At 48.0% G+C, this 25,743-nt stretch overlaps 1 protein-coding gene across 4 annotated transcripts in view; it reads left to right on the top strand.

Moving 5' to 3' along the window:
- The first annotated feature begins 353 nt into the window (after positions 1-353).
- The window catches only part of LOC136004338 (Wilms tumor protein 1-interacting protein homolog), a 130,367-nt gene continuing 104,977 nt past the window's right edge, over positions 354-25,743 (top strand). For 2 of the 4 annotated variants that reach the window (XM_065660769.1, XM_065660770.1), the window contains exon 1: positions 354-2,454. In XM_065660769.1, the coding sequence (XP_065516841.1) occupies positions 1,053-2,454 (1,402 nt within the window). In that variant the 5' untranslated portion in view covers positions 354-1,052. The remainder of the gene's footprint in view (positions 2,455-25,743) is intronic. The other 2 variants (XM_065660767.1, XM_065660766.1) reach the window with 2 other exon arrangements.

The following is a 25,743-nucleotide window of genomic DNA, read 5'->3' as shown; positions in this document are numbered from 1 at the left end:
CAAGTGGTGCTGGGTCTTGTTAGTGGATGAACAGATGAAGCTCTTGCAGAGTTACACAGTAGCATGTTTGCTTAAACTCGTGTCAATTTGTAGATTATTTTAGGCCACAATATGTTTATTATATGTCTTAGGACGGCCTAAAACAAAAAAAAAAAAAAACAAAAAAACCTCACAACCCAAAAAGCCTGCCCGGCTCTAGGGTTACACACACGTATAAGTTATTGGTAGCACTGGACTAATCACAGCTCTCAGTCCCGCAGGCAAAAGAAAGGGAAAAGAAGCAGCAGCAGCGCCACCGCCGCCTCCCGGAAGGCGGGAACATCAGCGCCTGCCTCCCTGACAAACCCATCCGTGCACGGCTGCCCTTGGGGTTTTCTGCGAGTCTCCAATTTCCCGGTGACAGTCCCATCCGATAGTCAGCTCCGGGCAGGGCTCTCGACAAGCGCCGGCCAAAGTGGGAGGAAAAGAAGGGAAGCCGCCGAGAAGTGCCATAACCGCCTTCTTCCTGACTAACTCGGTGAAAATCATTGTTTGGTTCCGGTATTAGCTACATTCCAGCGGGACGCAGCGCCCAGTCTCCTTCCTCGCATTCCTGCCCTATACAAAGGAGTCCCTACCTTTCCGTGCTCTGCTCGCTGGGCCGTAAAGTCCCTCCGGGCCGGTCCGCCGCCTATCACCCCCCGCCCAGGAATGCGGGATGTGCCACGGCCACTTCTCGGGGCGGTTGGCCGGGGACGGTGAGGGCAGGGAGCTGCCGACCGCAAATTCCTCCGCGCAGCGCGTCATTGACTTATTTAAGGCTAGAAAGTAGGATTGAGTTGTTTTATCTGGTCATCGCTGAATAGTTCTCTGGCCAAAAAGCTGCATCCCGCCAGGACCACAGGAAGTGTTTCGTTTCTTTCTTTTTTTTTTTTTAACCTCCATTTGTTTTATTTTATTTTTATTTTTTAGTTTTTTTGTATGCCTTTTTTTTTTCATTTTCTACTCTGGGCTGTGCTTTCGCAGAGTTCGCTGTCCTTGCCCCGCCTCACGCCGCCGGGCTCCGGCCCAGTATGGAGAAGTGTGAGGAGAACGACGTGGTACTGAAGGCCACTAAGTTCATGGAGAATTTATACTTGTACGAGCCCTGCCCGGGAGTTTCGTACGGCAGCGGCTACCGCCGAGACCTGGCACTGCACCCCGACCTGGAGGAGACCAAACAGGTTGCCGCCGCCCACGTGACGACGGAGCAATGGGGGCGGAAGACGAACGGCGCTGCCACGCTGTCCCCCGCCAAAGCCTATCCACCCGTGGCGCCTGCTGACCCACTCGGTGCCGCTGAGCCGCCTCCGTGCGCGGGGCTGCCGTGCTGGGAGGAGGGGCTGTGCACTCGCTTCGAGGTGGCGCTGCCCTGCTACAGTGGCTTAGCTGACAAGGGTAAGCGCTACTCGGCTGAGGGCTACCGTTACGCCGTGGGCAGCGCCTACGAGGGCGGCTACGTAGCCAAGGGCAGCGGGCGAGCGCCCGGCAGCGGCCCGGACGGCAAGTATGGTGCGGCCAGCCCACGAATCAGCCTGGCCGCTTACTTGCCGGGCCCTGCCGCCGAGCATGGCAAGTTCTTCAGCCCGGGCGGCGCGGCGGCGCTGTCCTACGAGAAGTTCCCCAGTTCGTGCTCCAGCTTGATGGCACTTAGTCAGAAGTACAACAGCCCCTGGGCCAGCCTGGTGCAGTACGACGGCGCCACCCTCAGCCCCCACTCCAACTACACTAGTACGGACAGCGACACCAGCAAGCACTCCAGTCCCCGCGCCAGCCTCGCAAGTTACGATGGCAGTAGCAAACCCAGCAGCAACCGCACCAGCGGAATCAGCATGGGCTACGATCAGCGCCGCTCCAGCACCGCTAGCCAGTGCTCTTGCACCACCAGTCCTCGCTCTAGCTACTCGGACTGCAAGCACGGCCCGCCGGGCAGCAGCGGTGAGCCGGAGGGTGCGGGCGGCGCCGGGCTTGCCCTGGCCAGTCCCCGATCCAGCCTTTGCGGCCCCGAGGGCCGCGGCGCGGCGGGCGCCGCCGTGGTGAGCCCCCGCTCCAGCATTTCTAGCCAAAGCTCGTGGAGCTCCCGCGGCTCCATGACTGCCTGCCCCGAGCTGCAGCTGCCTTCGCCCCATTCCTCCCTGCTGAGGCTAGGCCTGCAGGAGGACGGCGCCGCGCCGGAGCTGGGGGACGTCTACCACAAGATCTATGCCCTGTCCCCGCCGCGGCACGACCAGCAGCACCCGGCCGCCGCCCTCGAGGCGGTGTCCCCCTACGCCTACTGCCCGACCAAAGGTTCTGCTTCTGCACCCAAATTCAAGCTCCCCTATCAGGTGACGCCGTGCCGGGAGAACGGCACTAGCCAGGCGGAGAGGCGGCTGGAGGCGCTGACGCTGGAGCTGGAGAAGGAGCTGGAGATGCACATGAAGAAGGAGTACTTCGGTGAGTGAGCTGCTGGCGAGGGGTGCGGGAGGGGGCGAGCGGCTGAGGGGCGGCAGTGCGCGGGGTCTGGCCGGTTTGGCTGTGGAGAAGGCAAGCGTGTGGTGCCCGGTCTGCTCCGGGCCAGGTACCTGCTGAAGGCCCGTATAGCCACAATTTTGTCTAGCTGGTGTCTCAAAGACTTCCACCATAGCTCGTTTTCCTGGTGCGTGATCTTTTTTCTGTCTAGTCTGCGAACGGTTTGCCAGGACGTCTGGCGTTTCCCCTTCCACGTGCGGACGGGAGGCTTGTCTGAGGTGTTACAGAAGCTGTTTGTGCTCTCGGAGCTTGCAGTGACTCTAGTGTGCCTCTCCCTCTTGGGCTGCTGACGCTTCACTGATAATCTCCAGCACTCCTGGCATTTGCCATTCTGTGACAACTCTTCTAGACAACGAGTGTGGCTGGTGAAGCACTTCTAGTGTTTTATTCAGCAAAATCTGTTGATACGCGGATAGACTCCACAACTCGTTAAAGTTGTAAAGTAGGTATGCTTTTATTCAGCGCTGAGACGCATGGGGGATGGCTCCCCCAAAGGCATGCATGCCTCAGTGTTGTTTCCCTCTACATTTATTCTCTAAAGTTATATATATTCATAAGGTTGCACAATACGCCTATACATATTCATGTCCTATCCCCGCTTCTTATTATAATGAGCTAGAAGGTCCTTTGTGCCTGTGCAGTGCCCCCCCCCCGGTCATGGGTGAGGGTCTCAAGAAGAAGTAAATGAGCCTTCCTCTTGTGAGTAGGGTTCTTCAAGATGAAGTAAATGAGTCTTCCTTGAGCCTGAACTTTTCACCTCTAGCCGTCACGCATGCTCTTTAGGAGTCTGGTCAAAGTCCAGACCACAAAGCTTGTCTTCACTGGAACTAAGTAACTGTTCCTCCCCCTTATCAGTCTATTTCTTCCCCTTATCAGACTGTTTCTCCCCCTTATCAATAGCCCTTATCAAAAGTCCTGGTACTGCATGGCAAGCTTGACAGGTATTAGCAAACAGTGCTTTCTGTTAAACAGGCAAAATTCCTTCATCCCCTCTTATACAACCCCCCTGTACATTGGTCAACCCTCTACATCACTGTGTGATGTTTGGAGTACCTGGTGGAAACGTAGCTTTGTTTCTGTCAGAGCTTGCAAGGCTGTCGTGGATTGGTGTCCTCCCTGGGATGGAAAATTGGGGTGAGGAGAGGGTTCTGTCCCTGCTGAGGCTAAATTGGCTGTCCTGGGTTCAGCTGCAACAGTTATTTGTCTCCTTAGTAGCTGGTGCAGACTTTGTTTTTGACTTTAGTCTGAGAACAATGCTGATAAGACACCGATGGTTTTAGTTGTTGCTAGGTTGTTTACTCTGATCAGGAACTTTTCAGTCTCATGCTCTGCCACTGAGGAGGGGCACAAGAAGCCAGGAGGAAGCAGAGACAGGACACCTGACCCAAACTAGCCAAAGGGGTATTCCATACCACAGTGTGTCGAGCCCAGTATATAAACTGGGGGGAGTTACCTGGAAGGGCAGGATTGCTGCTGGGTCAGGTGGGTGGTGAGCAATTATATTGTGTATCACTTGTGTTTTGTTTTTTTTCTTCCCTTTCCTTTTATAGTCTTATGTTTTCTCCCCTTGTTATTTCCCTTATTATTATTATTGGTGGCAGTAGTAGTAGCAGTTTTGTATTATGCTGGGCTGTTCTTAAGTCAACTTGTGGGATTTAAATTTTTTTGATTCTCCTCCCCATCCTTCTTGGAGGGGGGGACACTGAGTGAGTGAGCAAGCGGCTGCATGGTTCTGAGTTACTGGCTGGGCTTAAGCCATGACAGTTTGTCCTGGTTTGAGTTCTTTCTGGTGCCTAATGTGGGGCTTGAAGGGTTGATCATGAAACTGGTCTGGTGTGCGTTCTCAGCGTGGTTATCACCTCTATACTTAGGGAGGCAAGGGCTCTCCCCTCCTCGGGGGTCAACCTATGAAGGAGACATTTCCTCATGTTCTCCTCTCCCACACCGGGCTATTTACAGCAGCTTTTGACAATTCTAAAGGTTTTGTATGGCCTTTGGATACCCTTGCAACCTGTCTGCTGCTTTTGCTGGGAAACGGCATGTTGCCACGAATACAGCATGTGTTTTATCCATGGCCATACCACCTTGAGAACACCTTTTTTTTTGTCTGATCTTGAAAGTTAAGCAGGGTCAGGCTCAGGTCTTGTCTAAGGTGAAATGACAATCTAAGAGAACCAGGAGATTTTCCCCAAGGCTGAACAGTCATGAGTGGCAGGGTGTGTGGGATCATATGGGCAAGTGTCTAGGCCAGTGGGCTCCTCCAATGCTTTGGAACTTTACCCCTGAACAAGTGTGAAGTCTGGAAAAACTACTGTAACATGTGAAAGAGGTGTCCCTCTCTGGTATTGCCAGGACAGCAGCACAACTTGCTGCAACATACTGGGGCTTGATCTATACCTACAGAACCCTGCTCAACACTGTCTAGCACCTTAAAGGGGAAAAAGATGTTTCTGGATGTGATGGCAAAGCAACCGACAACACAGCATCCACTCCAACCCCAGTGATAGACACTGCAGGTGAACCAAAGGACCAGTCTGTGCCACTATTGGTTAATCCTGTGAGCAAGGGGCAAAGCAAATGAGAGCCGCAAAGAGTGACCCATGTAGTGAAGAAAGATGAAGACCCAATGCATGTGCTACAGGGGATGCCATCTGAACAAGAGTTAGTAATACAGGAATTGGGAAGAGGAATAAGAGGTAACTTGTTGATCCTGGACCTCAATCAACCTGTGGAATATATGGAAAAATTTCGGCTGTCTTCCAGGGGAGCACATCATCATCACCTGGTTAGTCCAGTGCTGGGACAATGGGGCTGATGGTCATGAAGGTAGGGAAACCAAGCAGCTGAGATCACTTGCTAGGGAAGGGGGGATTGACAAAGTGGTTGCAGAAGAGAAATGAGCCCTCCGCCTTTGGAGGTGGCTCCTGGCAGCTGTGAAGGAAAGGTATACCTACAAGGAGGGTATTATATGTCACTCAGCCAAGTGGACCACGATAGAGGCATCCAGTCCCTGAGGGAATTGGCCATTCTAGTGATGATCTGTCGTAAGCTGGATGCTGGGAATGCACCCATAAATCCATATGAAATTGAATGTACATGACCAATGTGGTGGAAACTTACATGGAGTGCGCCATCATCATAAGCCTACTCATAGGCATCAATGACCTGGAGTGAGGCAGCACCACCACCAATGGATGAATTGACTCGCCATCTCCAAGAGTTTGAAGGCAATCTCAACCCTTCCATCATTTCAACTGTGGGAAAACTCCTGTCCCAGGAGGTAAATAAACTGAAAAACAATCTATCCAGCTCCCCATGTGTACCAACCCGCATCTTTGCTAATAACAGAAGGTGCCCTGTTTCCTGAGAGAGATGTAGGGGGTACATGCCACAGGCCACCCTATGGTTTTATCTGTGGGATCATGGAGAAGATTTGAGCAAGTGGGATGGAAAACCTACCTCAGTTCTGGAGGAATGGGTGTGTGAATTGAAGAAGAAAACAATGGTCAAGGATGGTCCTCCCAAGAAAGTTCTTGCTTCAGTCTTCAGTGAGCAGATTCCCAGATGAAGAGCTGATTTTACTCCAACTTTTGTAGAAAGGGATAAGTATTCCTTATCATGAGACTTAAGTGGAGACTCTTATGATCGCTATTAGAGGGGCCCTGTCACCAGCCAGGGTGGAGGAGAGGGTCAATTGGGTTTACTGGACTGTGAGGATCAGATGGCCTGGCACATCAGTCCCACAGAAGTATAAGGCTCTAATGGATACTGGTGCACAGTGTACCCTGATGCCATCAAGCTCTCAAGGGGTGGAACCCATTTCTGTTTCTGGAGTGACAGGAGGATTCCAAGAGTTGACTGTACTGGAGGCTGAAATCAGCCTGACTGGGAGGAAATGGCAAAAGCACCCCATTGTGACTGGTCCAGAGGCTCCGTGCATCTTCGGCATAGACTACCTCAGGAGAGGGTACTTCAAAGACCCAAAAGGGTACCGATGGGCTTTTGGTATTGCTGCTTTGGAGACAGAGGAAATTGAGCAGCTGTCTACCTTGCCTGGTCTCTCAGAGGATCCTTGTGTTGTGGGGTTACTGAAGATCAAAGAATAAGTGCCAGTCATGACCAGAACAGTGTACTGGTGGCAGTATTGCACCAACCGAGACTCCTTGATTCCCATCCATAAGCTGAATGGTAGATTGGAGAGCCAAGGAGTGATCAGCAGGACCTGCTCACCTTTTAATAGCTCCATATGGCCAGTGCAAAAGTCTAACAGAGAGTAGAGACTAACAGTAGACTATCATGGCCTGAACAAAGTCACACCACCCTTGAGCGCTAGTGTACCAGACATCATAGGTCTTCAATATGAGCAGGAGTCAAAGGCAGCCAAGTGGTATGCCACAACTGATATTGCCAATGCATTCTTCACAATTCCTTTGGAAGCAGAGTGCAGGCCACAGCTGGCTTTTACTTGGAGGGGCGTCCAGTACACTTGGAACTGAATGCCCCAGGGATGTGATGCGGAGAAAACTCCAGGAACAAACTTGCCAACAAAGTTTTCAAGCTGACAAGCAGGTATTCTTTATTGCGGCGCCGGGAGACATGGGGGATAGCTCCTCCTAACGTGTGTCTCCCTGTTGCTACACAAGCTGTCCTTATGTAGTCCCTGGGCATACATTCATTACATCATTTTCCAGAAAGTTACCCGCATGCGTACAGAATTGTGGTGGTGGTCTCTGAGGGTCGTTTACTTCTTCCAACAATCTTCATCACTTCTGGCAGCCTTTGGAGCACGCGCAGTAGATGCTCATACCAGTTTAATTGGTTCGTTAGCACCAGAGACATAATAATCCTATCCTCCTACTTATCAGTTAGTTAACTGTAGCCCATCCTGGACACTTGCCATTCCCAGATACTCCTTATCCGTGTGTCCTGTTCTTCTAGACTGTTTGTCTTAAAACTGTGTCAACTATAACAATTTATCTTGTACAAGGATGCTCATTGTGTTCTGTAGCTGCATTCTATTTTTTTCTATGTATCATGCACCTCAGTAATTTTCCATTGCTACTGTTACAAAGCCATCAAACTTAACATTACTTAAAACTGATTCTAAAGGTTTATATATTCCATTTTGTGATTTTGTGCCCCCCTTTTCTCAGATGAAAACACAGCACTGCCATCTGGCATGGAGTGATCCAGACTGCACTGGAACGGGGGCAAGCTCCAGAAAACCTGCAATACATTGACATTACTGTGTGTTGATGACATTATACAGTGGGAGAGGTTTTTGAGAAAGGGAGGAAAACAATCCAAATCCTTCTGAAGGCTGGTTTTGCCATAAAAAAGGTTAAGGTCAAGGGGCCTCCATGGGAGATATGATCAACAAGATAACAGCAATGTCTCCACCAACTAATAAGAAAGAAACACAAGCTTTCTTGCGTGTTGTGGGGTTCTGGAGATTGCACATCCCAAATTACAGTTTGATTGTAAGCCCTCTCTATCACATGACCCAGAAGAAGAATGATTTCACATGGAGCCCTGAGCAATAACTAGCCTTTGAACAAATTAAACGCGAGATAGTTCATGCAGTAGCCCTTGGACCAGTCCAGACTGGGCAAGATGTGAACAATATGCTTTATACCACAGCTGGGGAGAATGGTCCTACCTGGAGCCTCTGGCAGAAAGCTCCAAGGAAGACTTGAGGTTGACCGCTTGGCTTTTGGAGTTGGAGATACAGAGGATCTGAGGCCTGCTGTACTCCAACTGGCAGCCTATGAAGGGGTTTGAGCTACTTCGGAAGTGGTTGGCACTGTATGACAGCTCCTCATGTGGGCTTAAATTTTACGCTAACAATGTGTGCGTCTTTAGATAGTAGAATAGACAAAATTTTTCTAACTTGGTAGCATGCAGAGAGAAAGGAATGTTTGGCTGACAGGGGAACAAACATCATGGGACTTGTAGCAATGCAGGAGACAGTAAATAAGACCAAGGATGTTAGTTTTTAAAGTGAGAGTGGCACCCAATGTCGAGTGAGACTGGAACAGAACATAAGCAAGGACATACCAACTGCTAGCTCAGCACTAGGACCTTGTGAGCATGTGCAGGCACTGAGGTCATGCAGTAAACACAGTGAGGAAGATGACTGGTGACTGCAGAAACCCCCAGTCATCAAGAAAGCACTTGTTTAATTAGGATGCCAATAGAGTTAACTCCTGGAAATATCATGTATCAGTAAATAATAATTTCCTGGAAAAGCTGTAAATGGGTATGAGTATGCTGAATATATAGCTGCTGCTGGCAAGTAACAGGTGTGCTCACCTTTGCAGAATGTTTTGCATGTGTGCCCACCTTTGCATAATCTTTTGTGTGTGTGCCCAGAACTGCAATAAAAAATGCCCGCTTTCTAGAACTCCAAATTGAGTCTTGGAGAGCTTTTCTGGCTGATTTTAAGGTAATGCTCCTGGCACCCTGGTCTCCTGTGCTGGGCTGGATGTTCAGAGGCAGGCTCTTCCTTGTGGATCATGCAACTGATGCTACATGGAGTAAGTGGGCTGCACTAATTAAACAACAAGCTTGAGTAGAAAATCCCAGTCACCCAGGAATTCTAGAAGTCATCATGGACGGTCCAGAGGGCAAAGATTTTTAGAATGTCACTAGAGGAGGAGATGATGCATGCCGAAGAGGACCCACCTTATAATAAACTGTCAGAAAGTGAGAAGCAATATGATGATGGGTCCTTGTCGTGGTTTAAACAAAGTCAGCCATAAACCACACAGCCTGTCCACTGACTTCCCCCCTTCTTGCCCTCTCTCTACCCCTGGAGGGACAGAGAGGAGAATCAAAAAGAATGCAACTCCCACGGGTTGAGATAAGAACAGTTTAGTAACTAAGGTATAACACAAATCACTACTGCTACCACCAATAATAATAATGATAAGGGAAATAACAAGAGGAAATAATACAACACCTCAACACCAGCTGACCAATAACTTGCCCCACTCCCCCCAGCCGAGCACCGACCGATACCTCGTCCAACCTTCCAGTCCCTAGCCCTTCTGGGTAAACTCCCTGTTACATCCTGGGCATGATGTGCTGTGGTATGGAATACTTCTTTGGCTAGTTTGAGTCAGGTGTCCTGTCTCTGCTTCCTCCCGGCTTCCCCTCCTCCCTGGCAGAGCATGAGGCTCAGAAAGTCCTTGGCCAGACCAAACATTTGAGCAGCAACTAAAAACATTGGCATTATCAACACTGTTCCCAGGCCAAAAAACCAAAACACAGCACTGCACTAGCTCCTAATAAGGAGAAAAATAACTGCTACTGCTGAACCCAGGACAGTATCCACCCCTTATTCCATACCATTCACGTCATGCTCAGATCCCACATTTTCAATATGCCATCACTCTTATCTCAGTGCACTCTTATCTTAGTGCATGGACCAGTCCCTATAAAGCTGCTGAGTCCATCTGCTCCATGATGTCAGGCTCCATCTCTTGTAACAGTCTCTCAGAACAGGAGAGGCTGTGTGCAGTGTTCACACTCGTGAATAACGTGGGCAATAGTGTCCATTGCCAAGTCCACACCTCGATCATGAGTCCATCTCTATGTTTCATCTCTGCCCTGATGGCCTGAAGTGTCATGGGGCCCACTGATATATGGATAAAACCCCACAACTTGTTAAAGTTCTAAAGTAGGTATGCTTTAGTAGTCAGCTGAGGCACATGGGGATCTCTCCTCAAAGGCATGTGCAGCCCAGTGTTCTTTTCCTCTACATTTATCCTTTAAAGTATTACATATGTATTAGGTTACATAATACGCCTATACATATTCATTTCCTATCCCTGCTTCGTATTATAATGAGCTCAAAGGCCCTTCACACATGTGCAATGTCTCCTGGTGGTCGTGGGCAAGGGTCTTCAGATGAAGTAAACGAGTCTTCCTCGGTCCTGTCCTGAACTTTTCACCTTCAGTCATTGCGCATGCTCCCTGCTTGTTTGGCCATCATCCAAACCGCAAGGTTAATTTCAGCCGGTTTAGGGGTCCAGAGAGCAGGAACCAAGTAATGATTTCTTCCTCTTATCAATAGCCTTGCTTTTCCTCATCCTGCTTCGGCAAGCACCAGAAACATTAGCTAAACAATATACATTGTTTAGCAAGTAGCAGCCGCCCCTAGTAAATCATTTCTCAACCCTAACTGTCTTGGTAAGGTACAATAGGTCTTTGCTGAGTGATATACCTATTGAGTAGGCCATGTAACTTAACCCTTGCACAACTCCCTTGTATAATTATCTAACCCCCCCTTGTACAATAGTCCACATCAATTCCTCCCTTTTCTATAAAATAAGTAAATTCTTTTACTTCTTAGGCAACTTCTTCTTAGACCAATCCTTGTGGAAGTTATCTTTTAATGCCTTAACATGTGCATTTGACAAAGAGGTTAGAACCATTATACGTTGTAACATTCGCCAATTCCAAATAAACAGTCCTATAGACAATACAAAACTAATACTAACCAATATTAAAAGAACAACAGTGGGGTGAGATAACGTATTCAGAATACCAGTTGCGGTTGGTGACCATCCGAAAAGTACATCCCACCAATGGTGGCTTGTGTCTTGTCTTACCCTTAATAAAACTCTACATATTTCTTCTGTGTCATGATGAACAGTAACTAAAGTTTTCTTCCCATTTTCCTGGACCTCTTTTATTATGTTTATCAGGTCAGGATGTTTTATTAATTGTTTCACCAACGTAAGGTCCATTCCAATGGGGGTAGGTGATAATTTGTGGTACATTGTGTAATTGGATTTTATCAGCTGGTAGGATGCAACTGGTGCTGAATACGTAAAGTCACACCCAATAATCTTAACAAAGTTACAAACACAAAAATTAGAATGATTCCTAACAGTTACAATTTCATAGTTATTGTCTATTCTCACAGAAGCACAAATAGTTCGTATGCATATGCAGCCCTGGCCAATATATACAAGCATAGTCTTTTGAGTTGTATCTGGGTGAACTTCGAAATGGCAGATGCCCTGTTCCACATCAAGGCATATGTCCATAGTTTCGATGGTATTGCCTTCACAGATGAATCCTTGTTGTTCTCGTGTAACACAAGGTTCCAAGTTTACAGTCTGCCATTTCTCATTTACCTTTTGAGCCCACAACCTATGTTCAGAGGGATAAAGTACCGTTCCCTCATAATTCAATCCTAACGCAATAATAGGTTGAATAGTGTAAACTGTGGCATTACGTATTGTAAGCACAAAGGCTGTAGCTATGCCCGTGGTAGAGTCATAGGTGAAATTTACCAGGGTCCACCAAGATTGAAGCTGTCTTTCCAAATCGTTAGTATTATCCCAAACAACCTTTCAAAACTCCATAGGAAAAACCCCTTCACTTCCTTCCCTTATAATTAAGGCGATTACAGATTGTATCCACAGTTGTGCTTGTATACAGCTAAGAGCCAGGGATACGTTATCTTGGGCCACACCAAGTGCATCTACTATTAACTTTTGGTCCTGTTCCTCAATTGTTTTCCATTTTGTTAATACTTTCAAAATCTGCCACTGACTAGATCCTAATGCTAATAGAGAAGACTGTAAGGGTTGTTGAAGCATTGTCAAATCTCTGGTTGCGGTGGCTAATTTATTCATTAGTATTTCCAAATCGATCCCATTTAGGATCCCCAGTCCTGTTCCCAATATTCCAGTCAAATCCCTCCGTTTCCTGCTCTTCAAGGGTGTTTGTTTTTGTGCCCATGCTGTCCATCCCTCGAAGGACATTTTCAGGAAAGGAGAACAGGTTGGTTGAATTTCAGAGATATTAGTTTGCATTAGTAATTCAACTCATTTAAGGGACCATTCTGGGTTGAATATCATTTGTCGTTGACCTGTGTTTCTTATTATATATGGGCCTATTATATATGGGCCAGTTTCGTAGATTTTGGGCTCTGAGGTACTGGCTCCTGAAGTTTGAGTGCTTTTAGTGGGAGTCTGAGTGCTGGCGGAGGTAGCTGTTGAGATGGCAGGGGTGGTGGCAGGTCTAACATTTATTCTGAAATACATTGATATTCCTCTCGTGTCACGAGCCCATAGACAAACCACCTCAACATTCTGTGCTAATGTGAAATTGTGCCAGCAATCTGATTCAGTTTATCTTTCACAGATTGTTTCCTGCTTCTGTTTGTCAGTCGGGGAAATACGGACACTAATTTTAGTTGGTTTCTGGGAGGTAATTATATTCTTATGTTTCATTGACTTACATACTAGATTGTCTCTATTACAATCCAATCGGCACCCTATGCTGACTAACTCTCCCACTGTTCCTTGAACTATTCTTTGTTCCTGAGGAACATAAGGAGAGGGGTATATTGTTTGATTACCGCGGAAAACTACTATGGATAGGGTTAGATGTTTTATCTCAGATTCTGATCCCATATACCCTGTATATCCAGGGAGAGCTAGGTCCCAAATTGGATCATGTATGATATGTGTAGCCCGATTTAGAATCATAGAATAGTTAGGGTTGGAAAGGACCTCAAGATCATCTAGTTCCAACCCCCCTGCCATGGACAGGGACACCTCACACTAAACCATCCCACACAAGGCTTCACCCAACCTGGCCTTGAACACCGCCAGGGATGGAGCACTCACAACCTCCCTGGGCAACCGATTCCAGCGTCCCACCACCCTAACAGGAAAGCACTTCCTCCTTATATCCAATCTAAACTTCCCCTGTTTAAGTTTTAACCCATTACCCCTTGTCCTGTCACTACAGTCCCTGACAAAGAGTCCCTCCCCAGCATCCCTATAGGCCCCCTTCAGGTACTGGAAGGCTGCTATGAGGTCTCCACGCAGCCTTCTCTTCTCCAGGCTGAACAGCCCCAACTTCCTCAGCCTGTCTTCATACGGGAGGTGCTTCAGTCCCCTGATCATCCTCGTGGACCTCCTCTGGACTTGTTCCAGCAGTTCCATGTCTTTTTTATGTTGAGGACACCAGAACTGCACACAATATTCCAGGTGAGGTCTCACAAGAGCAGAGTAGAGGGGCAGGATCACCTCTTTTGACCTGCTGGTCAGGCTCCTTTTGATGCAGCCCAGGATACGGTTGGCTTTCTGGGCTGCGAGTGCACACTGCCAGCTCATGTTCATTTTCTCATCGACCAGCACCCCCAAGTCCTTCTCTGCAGGGCTGCTCTGAATCTCTTCTTTGCCCAGTCTGTAGCTGTGCCTGGGATTGCTCCGACCCAGGTGTAGGACCTTGCACTTGTCGTGGTTGAACTTCATAAGGTTGGCATCAGCCCACCTCACAAGCGTGTCAAGGTCCCTCTGGATGGCATCCCTTCCCTCCAGCATATCAACCGGACCACACAGCTTGGTGTCATAGGCAAACTTGCTGAGGGCACACTCAATCCCACTGTCCATGTCAGCGATGAAGATGTTAAACAAGACCGGTCCCAACAACGATTTATAGCTCCTCTCCCCTTTTGATATAATATAATCATACATAAAACTTTTGCTAAAATTCTGCACATTAGATTTTTGAACATTTTATCTGTAATACATTTATCTTACGCATATGAGTCTCAATTTCAGTTCATTACCACTCGGTGTAACTTTCCAAGGAGCCTTTGGAGCCCTTTTGACTAGAGTGTGATGAATCCAGGCGTTCTGCTCCTTAATTTTGACAGCCATGAAGGTAGTGAGTAATACTTGGAATGGCCCTTTCCACCTTGGTTCAAGATCCTCTTCTCCTATAGGTTTGAAAGATTTTACATACACAGTCTCCAGCCTGTATATTATGTACTGGGCTATCCAATCCTCTGCTTTGGGTTCCAGCCACATGTTTTTCAATTTTCCTGAGCTGCTTCCCTAACTCTATTATATAGGCATTCATAGTCTCTTCTCCCGCTTGGGGAGACATTCCCTGTTGAATTCCATATGGTCTTCCATATAGAATTTCGAAGGGACTCAGTCCCTCTCGTGCTCTTGGTTTAGTTCGAATTCTCAATAGGGCCAATGGAAGGGCCTGGGGCCAGGGTAGCCTAGCTTCTTGGCCCAATTTCACAATTTGTTGTTTTATTAGATGATTCATTTTTTCCACCTGACCACTTGACTGAGGGTGGTAGGGAGTATGAAGTTGCCAATCAATACCTAAATATTTGTTAATTTGTTGTACTACATTCGAAATAAAATGTGGTCCTCTGTCTGAAGATATAGTGGCTGGAACTCCAAAGCGTGGTATTATTTCCTGTAATAGTACTTTGGTCACTTCTCGTGCCTTTGCACTCCTAGTTGGGAAGGCTTCTGGCCAACCTGAAAAGTTGTCTGTCAATGCTAACAAATGTCTATACCCCCCTTTTCTAGGCAGTTCCGTGAAATCGATCTGCCACTGTTGTCCTGGTCCATTACCCTTTCCAATTTGACCCATTTTGGGTTTGGGAGTAATTTTGGGATTTGTCTGAAGGCAGGGGTCACATTGGTGAGTTACTTGTTGGATATTAGCATATAAATTTGTGCCTATAATCTTGTTTATTAAATATTTATGTAAGGCATCTGCTCCCCAGTGTGTTTTTTGATGTTCATTCTTTACTAAGGACCATAACACTGATGAGGGAACAATTACTCTTCCTTGTGGTGTGCTAGCCCACCCTTCTTCATTGAATATCCCGCTTTGGTCTGCAATTAGTTTTTGGTCCTCCTTATTATAATTTGGCTTACCTTCTAGGAAGACCTTTCCATCAGGGACTAGTGCTCCTTCAGTTGGTATCCTACCTTTTGCCGCTTCTTTTGCCTCTCTGTCCGCCAGCTCATTTCCCTCTTCCAATTTGGAGCTAACCTTCTGGTGTGCCTTGATATGCATAATCGCTACTTTCCCAGGTAATTGAACTGCTTCCAACAATCTTAAGACTTCTTGTGCATGTTTAATGTTTTTTATTTGTGAATTTAACAGTCCTGTCTCTCTCCAAATAACACCATGCGCATGCACAACTCCGAATGCATATTTTGAGTCTGTATAGATGTTTATGGTCTTTCCTTTTGCCAATTCCAGGGCTCTGGTCAGAGCAATCAGTTTCCCTTTCTGTGCAGAAGTGTTTATAGGTAAAGGTCCAGACTCTATTACCTCTCTGCAGGTAGTAACTGCATATCCAGCATATCGCTTTCCGCTGATGACGAAGCTGCTCCCGTCAGTAAACCAAGTTTCTGTGCTGTTCAAAGGAGTGTCCTTCAAATCTGGACGGCTAGAATAGGTAGCTTCAATGGTTTCCAGGCAGTCATGATGTATAGGCTCTCCTTCGTTTCCACTGAGGAAAGAGGCTGGATTGACAATATTAGTTACCATTATCTCAACATCATCTTGCTCTACCATAATGGCTTGATATTTCAGGAATCTCTGGGGAGAAAGCCAGTGCCCGCCTTTTACTTCCAGTACGGCAGACACTGTGTGAGATACTAGTACTGTCATTTTCTGGCCCAAAGTGAATTTGCGTGCTTCCTGGATATTTTGCACGACTGCTGCGACGGCTCTAAGACACCCAGGCCATCCCTTGGCTGCTGCATCTAACTGCTTAGAGAAATAAGCAACTGCTCGTCGGTATGGACCCAGATTCTGTGCTAGTATTCCCAGAGCAATCCCCTGTTTTTCATGGGAGAACAGAAAGAATGGTTTACTTACGTCTGGGAGCCCTAAAGGCGGAGCTGACATAAGAGCACTCTGACTGGCGGAAGGCATGCGTAGCTTCCTTTGTCCACTGGAGGTCTCTGCTCCCATTAGCAATGAGTGTATATAGAGGCTTTACAAGCAGGCCATAGTTGTAAATCCACAATCTACACCATCCTGTCATGCCCAGAAAAGTACGTAATTCTTTTATCGTTTGAGGTTTTGGGGTTTGACATATTGCTTCTTTGCGCTCCTGTCCCAAAGTTCGTTGTCCAGCGCTAACTTCATAGCCCAGGTAGATTACTTTCTGTCTTACTATTTGAGCCTTTTTCTTAGACACCCTATATCCCCGGAGTCCCAAAAAATTTAAGAGGCTTACCGTCCAAGCCACACAAGCTTCTTCTGTCAGGGTGGCAATTAGGATGTCATCCACGTACTGCAGTATTCTTCCTTCCTCCGGTGGAGCTTCCCAAGACTCTAAGTCTTTGGCAAGTTGTTCTCCGAACAGGGTGGGACTGTTCTTAAATCCCTGAGGCAACACCGTCCATGTGAGCTGAGTTTTGCGCCCACTCTTGGGGTTTTCCCATTCAAATGCAAAAATTTTCTGGCTAGTTTCATGGAGAGAGAGGCAAAAGAAGGCATCCTTAAGATCTAAAACAGTAAACCAAGTTAGTTCTGGAGTTAAGCAAGTTAGTAAGGTATATGGATTCGCTAGCACTGCGTAGAGATCCTCAGTGATTTTGTTAACAGCTCTCAAGTCCTGTACCACCCGATAAGATCTGTCAGGCTTACGGACCGGTAAGATAAGGGTATTAAAATCAGATCGGCACTCCTTTAATAATCCTAACTGTAGAAAGTTTTCAATTATTGGACAAATGCCTTCCCTATCTTCTTTCTTTAAAGGGTACTGTTTAACCCTAACTGGTTGTTTTCCCTCCTTGATCTTGATCTGTATCGGAGGTGCATTTTTGGCCCTTCCAGGTACGTTTGTAGCCCATACTCCTGGGAATACCTGATTTAATATATCTTCCCTGACCTTCTCTTCTGCTTGGTGTGTGATCAGTTATAGGCTTAGCATTTCTATGTACTGTTGATCATTTACTTTCAAGGTGATTTCTCCTCTTTTGAAGGTAATAGTGGCTCCTAATTATAGAATCATAGAATAGTTAGGGTTGGAAAGGACCTCAAGATCATCTAGTTCCAACCCCCCTGCCATGGACAGGGATACCTCTCACTAAACCATCCAACACAAGGCTTCATCTAACCTGGCCTTGAACACTGCCAGTGATGGAGCACTCACAACCTCCCTGGGCAACCGATTCCAGTGTCTCACCACCCTAACAGGAAAGAATTTCTTCCTTATATCCAATTTAAACTTCCCCTGTTTAAGTTTTAACCCATTACCCCTTGTCCTGTCACTACAGTCCCTGACAAAGAGTCCCTCCCCAGCATCCCTATAGGCCCCCTTCAGGTACTGGAAGGCTGCTGTGAGGTCTCCATGCAGCCTTCTCTTCTCCAGGCTGAAAAGCCCCATCTTCCTCAGCCTGTCTTCATACGGGAGGTGCTCCAGTCCCCTGATCATCCTCGTGGCCCTCCTCTGGACTTGTTCCAGCAGTTCCATGTCCTTTTTATGTTGAGGACACCAGAACTGCACACAATACTCCAGGTGAGGTCTCACAAGAGCAGAGTAGAGGGGCAGGATCACCACTTTCGACATGCTGGTCAGGCTCCTTTTGATGCAGCCCAGGATACGGTTGGCTTTCTGGGCTGCGATCGCACACTGCCGGCTCATGTTCATTTTCTCATCGACCAGCACCCCCAAGTCCTTCTCTGCAGGGCAGCTCTGAATCTCTTCTTTGCCCAGTCTGTAGCTGTGCCTGGGATTGCTCCGACCCAGGTGTAGGACCCTGCACTTGTCGTGGTTGAACTTCATAAGGTTGGCATCAGCCCACCTCACAAGCGTGTCAAGGTCCCTCTGGATGGCATCCCTTCCCTCCAGCATATCAACCGGACCACACAGCTTGGTGTCATTGGCAAACTTGCTGAGGGCGCACTCAATCCCACTGTCCATGTCAGCGATGAAGATGTTAAACAAGAACGGTCCCAACACCGATCCCTGAGGGACACCACTCGTTACCGGTCTCCAGCCAGACATCGAGCCATTGACCACAACTCTTTGTGTGCGGCCATCCAGCCAGTTCTTTATCCACCGAGTGGTCCATCCATCAAATTGATATCTCTCCAATTTAGAGAGAAGGATGTCGTGTGGAACAGTGTCAAACGCTTTGCACAAGTCCAGGTAGATGACGTCAACTGCTTTACCCTTATCCATCAATTCTGTAGCCCCATCATAGAAGGCCACCAAATTGGTCAGGCAGGATTTCCCCCTAGTGAAGCCATGCTGGCTGTCACCAAGCACCTTGTTGTTCTTCATGTGCCTTAGCATGTTGTCCAGGGGAATGTGCTCAAAGATTTTTCCAGGCACAGAGGTGAGACTGACTGGTCTGTAATTCCCCGGGTCTTCCATTTTCCCCTTCTTGAAAATGGGGGTTATATTTCCCTTTTTCCAATCGTCGGACACTTCACCTGACTGCCATGATTTTTCAAATATGATGGCCAGTGGCTTAGCAACTTCATTTGCCAGCTCCTTCAGGACCCGCGGATGGATTCCATCAGGTCCCACAGACTTGTGTGCGTTCAGATTTTGAAGATGGTCACGAACCAGATCCTCTCCTACAGTGGGCCCAAGGTCTTCATAATTGTTCCAATAAATCTCTCCCCAGGAGAGCCTTTGGGGAATTGGGCATATATAAGAATTTATGGATGCCCCATTGCTTTCCCAATTGATATTTTAATGGTTTACAGAAATATGTCTTTTCACTTTGGCCAGTTGCACCTCTTACAGTAATGTGTTCTTCTCCCACAGGTATCAAAGCCTTATTCAGAACCAAATATGTTGACCCGGTGTCTATTAAAAATTCTACTTCTTCTTTTTCATCCCCTAGCTTCATTATAACTAGTGGATCCGCCAGGGAGGATTCCCCCGGTTCCCATCAATTATCTACATGTGCCACTACTCGCTTTGTGGCTGTTTTATGCTGGTGATTTTGATTTTGATTTTCCCTATTTCGTGGGCATTCGTTTTTCCAGTGTCCAAATTTTAGACATAGGGCACATTGTTGTCTTCCCCACTGCGGTTTCTGTCTCTGTCCTCTATTTCTTCCTTCTTCCACAACTGCTACTAATCTTCGCATTACCTGTTTATCATAGAATCATAGAATCATAGAATAGTTAGGGTTGTAAAGGACCTCAAGATCATCTAGTTCCAACCCCCCTGCCATGGACAGGGACACCTCTCACTAAACCATCCAACACAAGGCTTCATCCAACCTGGCCTTGAACACCGCCAGGGATGGAGCACTCACAACCTCCCTGGGCAACCGATTCCAGCATCCCACCACCCTAACAGGAAAGCACTTCCTCCTTATATCCAATCTAAACTTCCCCTGTTTAAGTTTTAACCCATTACCCCTTGTCCTGTCACTACAGTCCCTGACAAAGAGTCCCTCCCCAGCATCCCTATAGGCCCCCTTCAGGTACTGGAAGGCTGCTATGAGGTCTCCATGCAGCCTTCTCTTCTCCAGGCTGAAAAGCCCCATCTTCCTCAGCCTGTCTTCATACGGGAGGTGCTCCAGTCCCCTGATCATCGTCCTGGCCCTCCTCTGGACTTGTTCCAGCAGTTCCATGTCCTTTTTATGTTGAGGACACCAGAACTGCACACAATACTCCAGGTGAGGTCTCACAAGAGCAGAGTAGAGGGGCAGGATCACCTCTTTTGACCTGCTGGTCAGGCTCCTTTTGATGCAGCCCAGGATACGGTTGGCTTTCTGGGCTGCGAGTGCACACTGCCGGCTCATGTTCATTTTCTCATCGACCAGCACCCCCAAGTCCTTCTCTGCAGGGCAGCTCTGAATCTCTTCTTTGCCCAGTCTGTAGCTGTGCCTGGGATTGCTCCGACCCAGGTGTAGGACCCTGCACTTGTCGTGGTTGAACTTCATAAGGTTGGCATCAGCCCACCTCACAAGCGTGTCAGGGTCCCTCTGGATGGCATCCCTTCCCTCCAGCATATCAACCGGACCACACAGCTTGGTGTCATTGGCAAACTTGCTGAGGGCACACTCAATCCCACTGTCCATGTCAGCGATGAAGATGTTAAACAAGAACGGTCCCAACACCGATCCCTGAGGGACACCACTCGTTACCGGTCTCCAGCCAGACATCGAGCCATTGACCACAACTCTTTGTGTGTGGCCATCCAGCCAGTTCTTTATCCACCGAGTGGTCCATCCATCAAATTGATATCTCTCCAATTTAGAGAGAAGGATGTCGTGTGGAACAGTGTCAAACGCTTTGCACAAGTCCAGGTAGATGACGTCAACTGCTTTACCCTTATCCATCAATTCTGTAGCCCCATCATAGAAGGCCACCAAATTGGTCAGGCAGGATTTCCCCCTAGTGAAGCCATGCTGGCTGTCACCAAGCACCTTGTTGTTCTTCATGTGCCTTAGCATGTTGTCCAGGGGAATGTGCTCAAAGATTTTTCCAGGCACAGAGGTGAGACTGACTGGTCTGTAATTCCCCGGGTCTTCCATTTTCCCCTTCTTGAAAATGGGGGTTATATTTCCCTTTCTCCAGTTGTCGGGAACTTCACCTGACTGCCATGATTTTTCAAATATGATGGCCAGTGGCTTAGCAACTTCATTTGCCAGCTCCTTCAGGACCCGCGGATGGATTCCATCAGGTCCCACAGACTTGTGTGCGTTCAGATTTTGAAGATGGTCTTGAACCAGATCCTCTCCTACAGTGGGCACAAGGTCTTCATTCTCACAGCCCCTGCATCTACTTTCTAAGAACTGGGTGGTGCAGTCAGAGCCTTTGCCAGTGAAGACCGAGGCAAAGAAGACATTGAGAACCTCAGCCTTCTCCAAATCCTGTGTAGCCAGTTCTCCCAAAAGCTTCCTCAGGGGGCCTATGTTGTCCCTAGTCTGTTTTTTGTTTGCTACATACCTGTAGAATCCCTTCCTGTTACCCTTAACATCCCTGGCTATGTTTAATTCTAACTGGGCCTTAGCCTTCCTAACCTGGTCCCTAGCTTCCCGGACAACATCCCTGTACTCTACCCAGGCCGCCTGTCCTTGCTTCCACTTTTTATAAGCCTCTTTTTTCCTTTGAGTTTTCCTCAGCAGCTCCTTATCCATCCAAGGAGGTCTCCTGGCCCTCCTGCTGCACTTCCTTCTAGTTGGGATGCAGCACTCCTGAGCTTGTAGCAGGTGATCCTTGAATATAAACCAACAGTCTTGGGCCCCCCTGCCCTCCAGGGCTATATCCCTTGGAACCTTACTAAGCAGGCTCCTGAAGAGGCCCAAGTCTGCTCTTTTGAAGTCCAGGGCAGTGAGCTTGCTACACGCTCTTCTCACTCTCCTGGGGATCTCAAATTCGACCATCTCATGATCGCTGCATCCAAGGCTTCCCTGTAGTACCACATTCTCAACAAGCCCTTCCCTGTTGGTGAGCACAAGGTCAAGCATGGCACCTCTCCTTGTCGGCTCCTCTATTACTTGCAGAAGGAAGTTGTCTTCCACACAGTTGAGGAACGTCCTGGATTGCTTATGCCGTGCAGTGCCATTGTTCCAACAGATGTCAGGGTGGTTGAAATCCCCCATGAGAACAAGGGCCTGTGAGCATGAGGCTTTTCCTATCTGTCTGTAGAGTGCTTCATCCACAGGTTCCCCTTGATCAGGCGACCTGTAACAGATTCCCACAGTAATGTCTCTCACAGCTGTTTTCCCTTTAACCCTGACCCACAAACTCTCTGTAAACTGCTCACCTGTCCCCAGACAGAGTTCCATACTCTCCAGCCTATCCCTAACATAAAGGGCAAGTCCCCCTCCCCGCCTGCCAGGCCTGTCTTTTCTAAAGAGCCTGTAACTTTCCATTCCAACACTCCAGTCATAGGAGCCATCCCACCATGTTTCTGTGATGCCTATTATATCCTACCCCCGTAGATGTGCACACATCTCTAATTCCTCTTGTTTGTTCCCCATGCTACGGGCGTTTGTATAGAGGCATCTGAGACGAGCTCCAATTGAAGCCGGCTCGTTGGCTGGAGCAGCTGGAATATATCTACATTGTTCCAAGCATTTATTATAGGTGTTGGCAACTGACTGGGTGTGTTGGAATGGAATGATGCCCCCCTCCCCCAACACATCTAGTTTAAAGCCTCCTTGACCAGTCTGGCTAGCCTCCTACCAAAACTGTTCTTCCCCTTCTTTACCAGAGCAGCTCCACCAGCCCCCAGTAGACCTGGCCTACTAACTTCAATCCTATGTTCAAGACACCCAAACCCCTGACTATGACACCACCTTTTTAACCATCTATTGACCTGGCCAATCCTCCTAGCTTTTTCTTGGTCCTTCCCTGTGTCCTGGAGAATTGACGAAAAGACTATCTGAGCACCAGAGCCCCTAACCACCTCTCCCAGGGCTCTGTAGTCTTTCTTTATGGTCCCCAGTCTACTACTACCTATATCCCTAGCACCCACATGGATCACCAGGAGCGGGTAATAGTCTGTGGAACTTACCAGAGCAGGTAGCCTCTCTGTAACATCCCTGATCCGTGCCCCTGGTAGGCAGCACACCTCCCTTGAGATGGGGTCAGGCCAACAGACAAGTGGTTCCGTCCCTTTCAAAGTAGAGTCCCCTATTACTACGACCTGCCGCTTTTTCTTTGTAGCGCCAGTAGAGATATTAACCCGTGCATAATCCGGCTGTTTGTGGCGCAAGTTTGTTTCCTCGTTAGTCTCCTGCAGGACAGCAAAGCGGTTCTGCGTGGGGACAACAGATTTAGGAGGAAGCTCCTTGCTTTTAATTGTCCTTTTCCTCCTTCTTTTGTTATTTTTCTTTGTCACCAATTCCTAATTTCCCGGGTTGGTGTCCTCCTTCTTTTCTTCATGAGTTGGAGAGGAAGCTTGAGGCCCCCTGCACAGTATGGGGCTGGAGCAAGCAGCCCTGCTTCCTCTCAGCTACCCTGACATCTTGAAGCCCGCTAATAGCATTCCGCATCTCAGCCACCTGCTGCAGGAGGACCTCCATCATTGAGCACCGAGCACAGCCCTGCCCGTCGTGCACCTTTCCCTCAGCAGACCAGTGCAGGCACCCTCTACACTCCGAGCTCTGCGCTGCAGCCTCCCCTCTCATCGGCTCTGTCTGGGTGCCTACGCTGGCCACCGCCGGGGCAGCCAGAGCAGAGCTCCCAGCGCGGGCCCTACCCATACGACGGGTGCTCACCATCCCGCTCGCTTGCCCGCGCGAACTGCCGCGCAGACTGCCTCGTCCCGCTCTGTTTGCCCGCGAACTGCTTCCCAATTACTGAACACCCTCCAAGACTCATCTAGCAACGCTTCTAAGTTCCTTCCCTCTGTTGGACGTTGTTTCTGCACTTTTCTTCTAATATCCCCAGTTGACTGACCCAGAAACAAGGACACAAGTTGTTGTATTCCTATTTCTGAGCTAGGATCTAATGGTGTGTGTCGGCGCATTGCATGTCTGAGCCGATCCAAGAACACGGAAGGTGATTCTGAAGGGCCCTGTTTTACAGCATATAATGCTGACCAGTTTATGCTCTTTGGGATAGCTCGTTCCACCCCTTTAATAATCCATTCCTGATATGCCTGTAACCTTTCTCTCTCTGCCAATCGGTTAGGGTCCCATTTAGGTTCCTGTAGCGTGAAGAATTCTTTAACATCCTGCTGTCTAGTCTTATAATAGTCCTCAGCCAGGTCATTTGCTGTTTTTAAAATTAATTGTTTTTCAGTTTCTGTCATTGCCTCTAATAGTAGCTGTATATCATTCCAGTATGGATTATGCTGCCTCACTAAAAACTGTAAATATTTCGTAACATTGACTGGATCATCACGATAATCTCTGGCTACCTTTTTCCAGGCTTCTAGATCTGGCGTTGTGAAGGGCACCTTTATTAACATGGTATTTCCTTCTGGTCCCACTGCTTCCCAAAGGGGTGCCTGTAAAACTTGTTTATGTCGTGTTCGGGAGGAAACTGGGCTTCCTGAGGGGGTTTCTGAACTGTCTGAACTTGTGCTTTCTCGTCTCTTTGGTGGAGGCTTAAAGACATCTATTAATTCCTGTTCTGTATCTCAGTGCCGAATCTTTTCCTGTCTAGTACACTGCTGACCAATATCACAGGAGGAACAGCAGCATTTGGTCTTAATTTGACTGTCCCTTGTCTCTCTTTCTATGGCCAAAACAAGGGGATCCTTAGGAGGTATCATTCCGCAAGCTCTCTGCCACTCCGGGTGGTTTCGGAGGGTGAAAAACATATCCGCATATGATACTTCATCCCATTTCCCTTCTCTCCTCAGAAACAGCATTAATTGTAACATAGTGTTATAATCCAGTGTCCCGTTAAGTGGCCACTTCACTCCTTCTAACTTATAGAGAGGCCACCATTGATTACAGTATTTAATTAAGGTCCTCTTATTTTCCGTGCCCCTGGGTCCTGCAATCTCCTTCCAGTGTACCAAGATACACCCCAAAGGGCTCTTTTTCAGAATTTCCTTGCTCTGATCTGCCCCCATTTCTTTCCTCAAACTCCCCCTGATATCTCCTGCAAATTTTAACCCACTGATCCGTTTTTTACTTTTCTTTCCTCAGAGTACACACGGGATCCCTGATCCCTCCCTAGTATCTAAGGGTCTGCTCAAAATTCAGGGTCTACTATCTATCGTAAAACAGTATTATTCACTGAGGGAGGGGTAATTTACCTCTCACTCAGCTTTTTAGCATCTTCTAGTTATAACATATATGACGCAGACAGGACAGACAACATAAACACCTCGCCTGTCTCCGGCCGTTCCCCTCGCGGAGAATACGGAGCCACGGATCGGGACTCCGCACTCGCTTCATAGCTATGCCACGTCTCAATCACACAAACCACTTACATTCGGGATCCCACACATTCATACTGGGTTTTGCTTAAAGCCAGATGGATTTTTGCACCCTTCAGTGAAACTTGGAGCTCGATTGATGTTTGGCTGCTCTATCGGCAGGCTTTCTTAGCCCACGAGCTCTTGGGATCTGTCCAATACAAACTGCCGCTCTATTGGCAGACGAATCCCTGGGTTCACCCGATCCACTCCCAGGATCGCTAGCGGCTGCTCTATCGGCTGGTGAAACTTTTCCCTGCTTGCAAGCCCTAACTACCAGGGGAACTACGCTGTGTGCCAGACGTCTCTGCGCGCCTTACCAGCAGCCCTGAGTCAAGCGTACAATGTATAGACCCTCCAAAATTATCAAAGTTTAAGCATACCGTTTTTCCGCTGCTGGCGCAGGTCGTCGTCTGTCCCTGCAGTGAGCGGACGAAGAGCTGAGCTCCTCCAGGCAAGTGGCCTGAGGCGCCTAGGTTGTCCGCCCCTCCGCCGATCCTGCAGCTGAACAGACTTCTCCTGGCTGGCTCGCCAAATGATATATGGATAAAACCCCA

This window comes from Lathamus discolor, chromosome W (genome assembly GCF_037157495.1).
Source record: "Lathamus discolor isolate bLatDis1 chromosome W, bLatDis1.hap1, whole genome shotgun sequence".
Classification (NCBI taxonomy): domain Eukaryota; kingdom Metazoa; phylum Chordata; class Aves; order Psittaciformes; family Psittacidae; genus Lathamus; species Lathamus discolor.
This window is presented reverse-complemented; position numbering and strand designations above follow the sequence as displayed.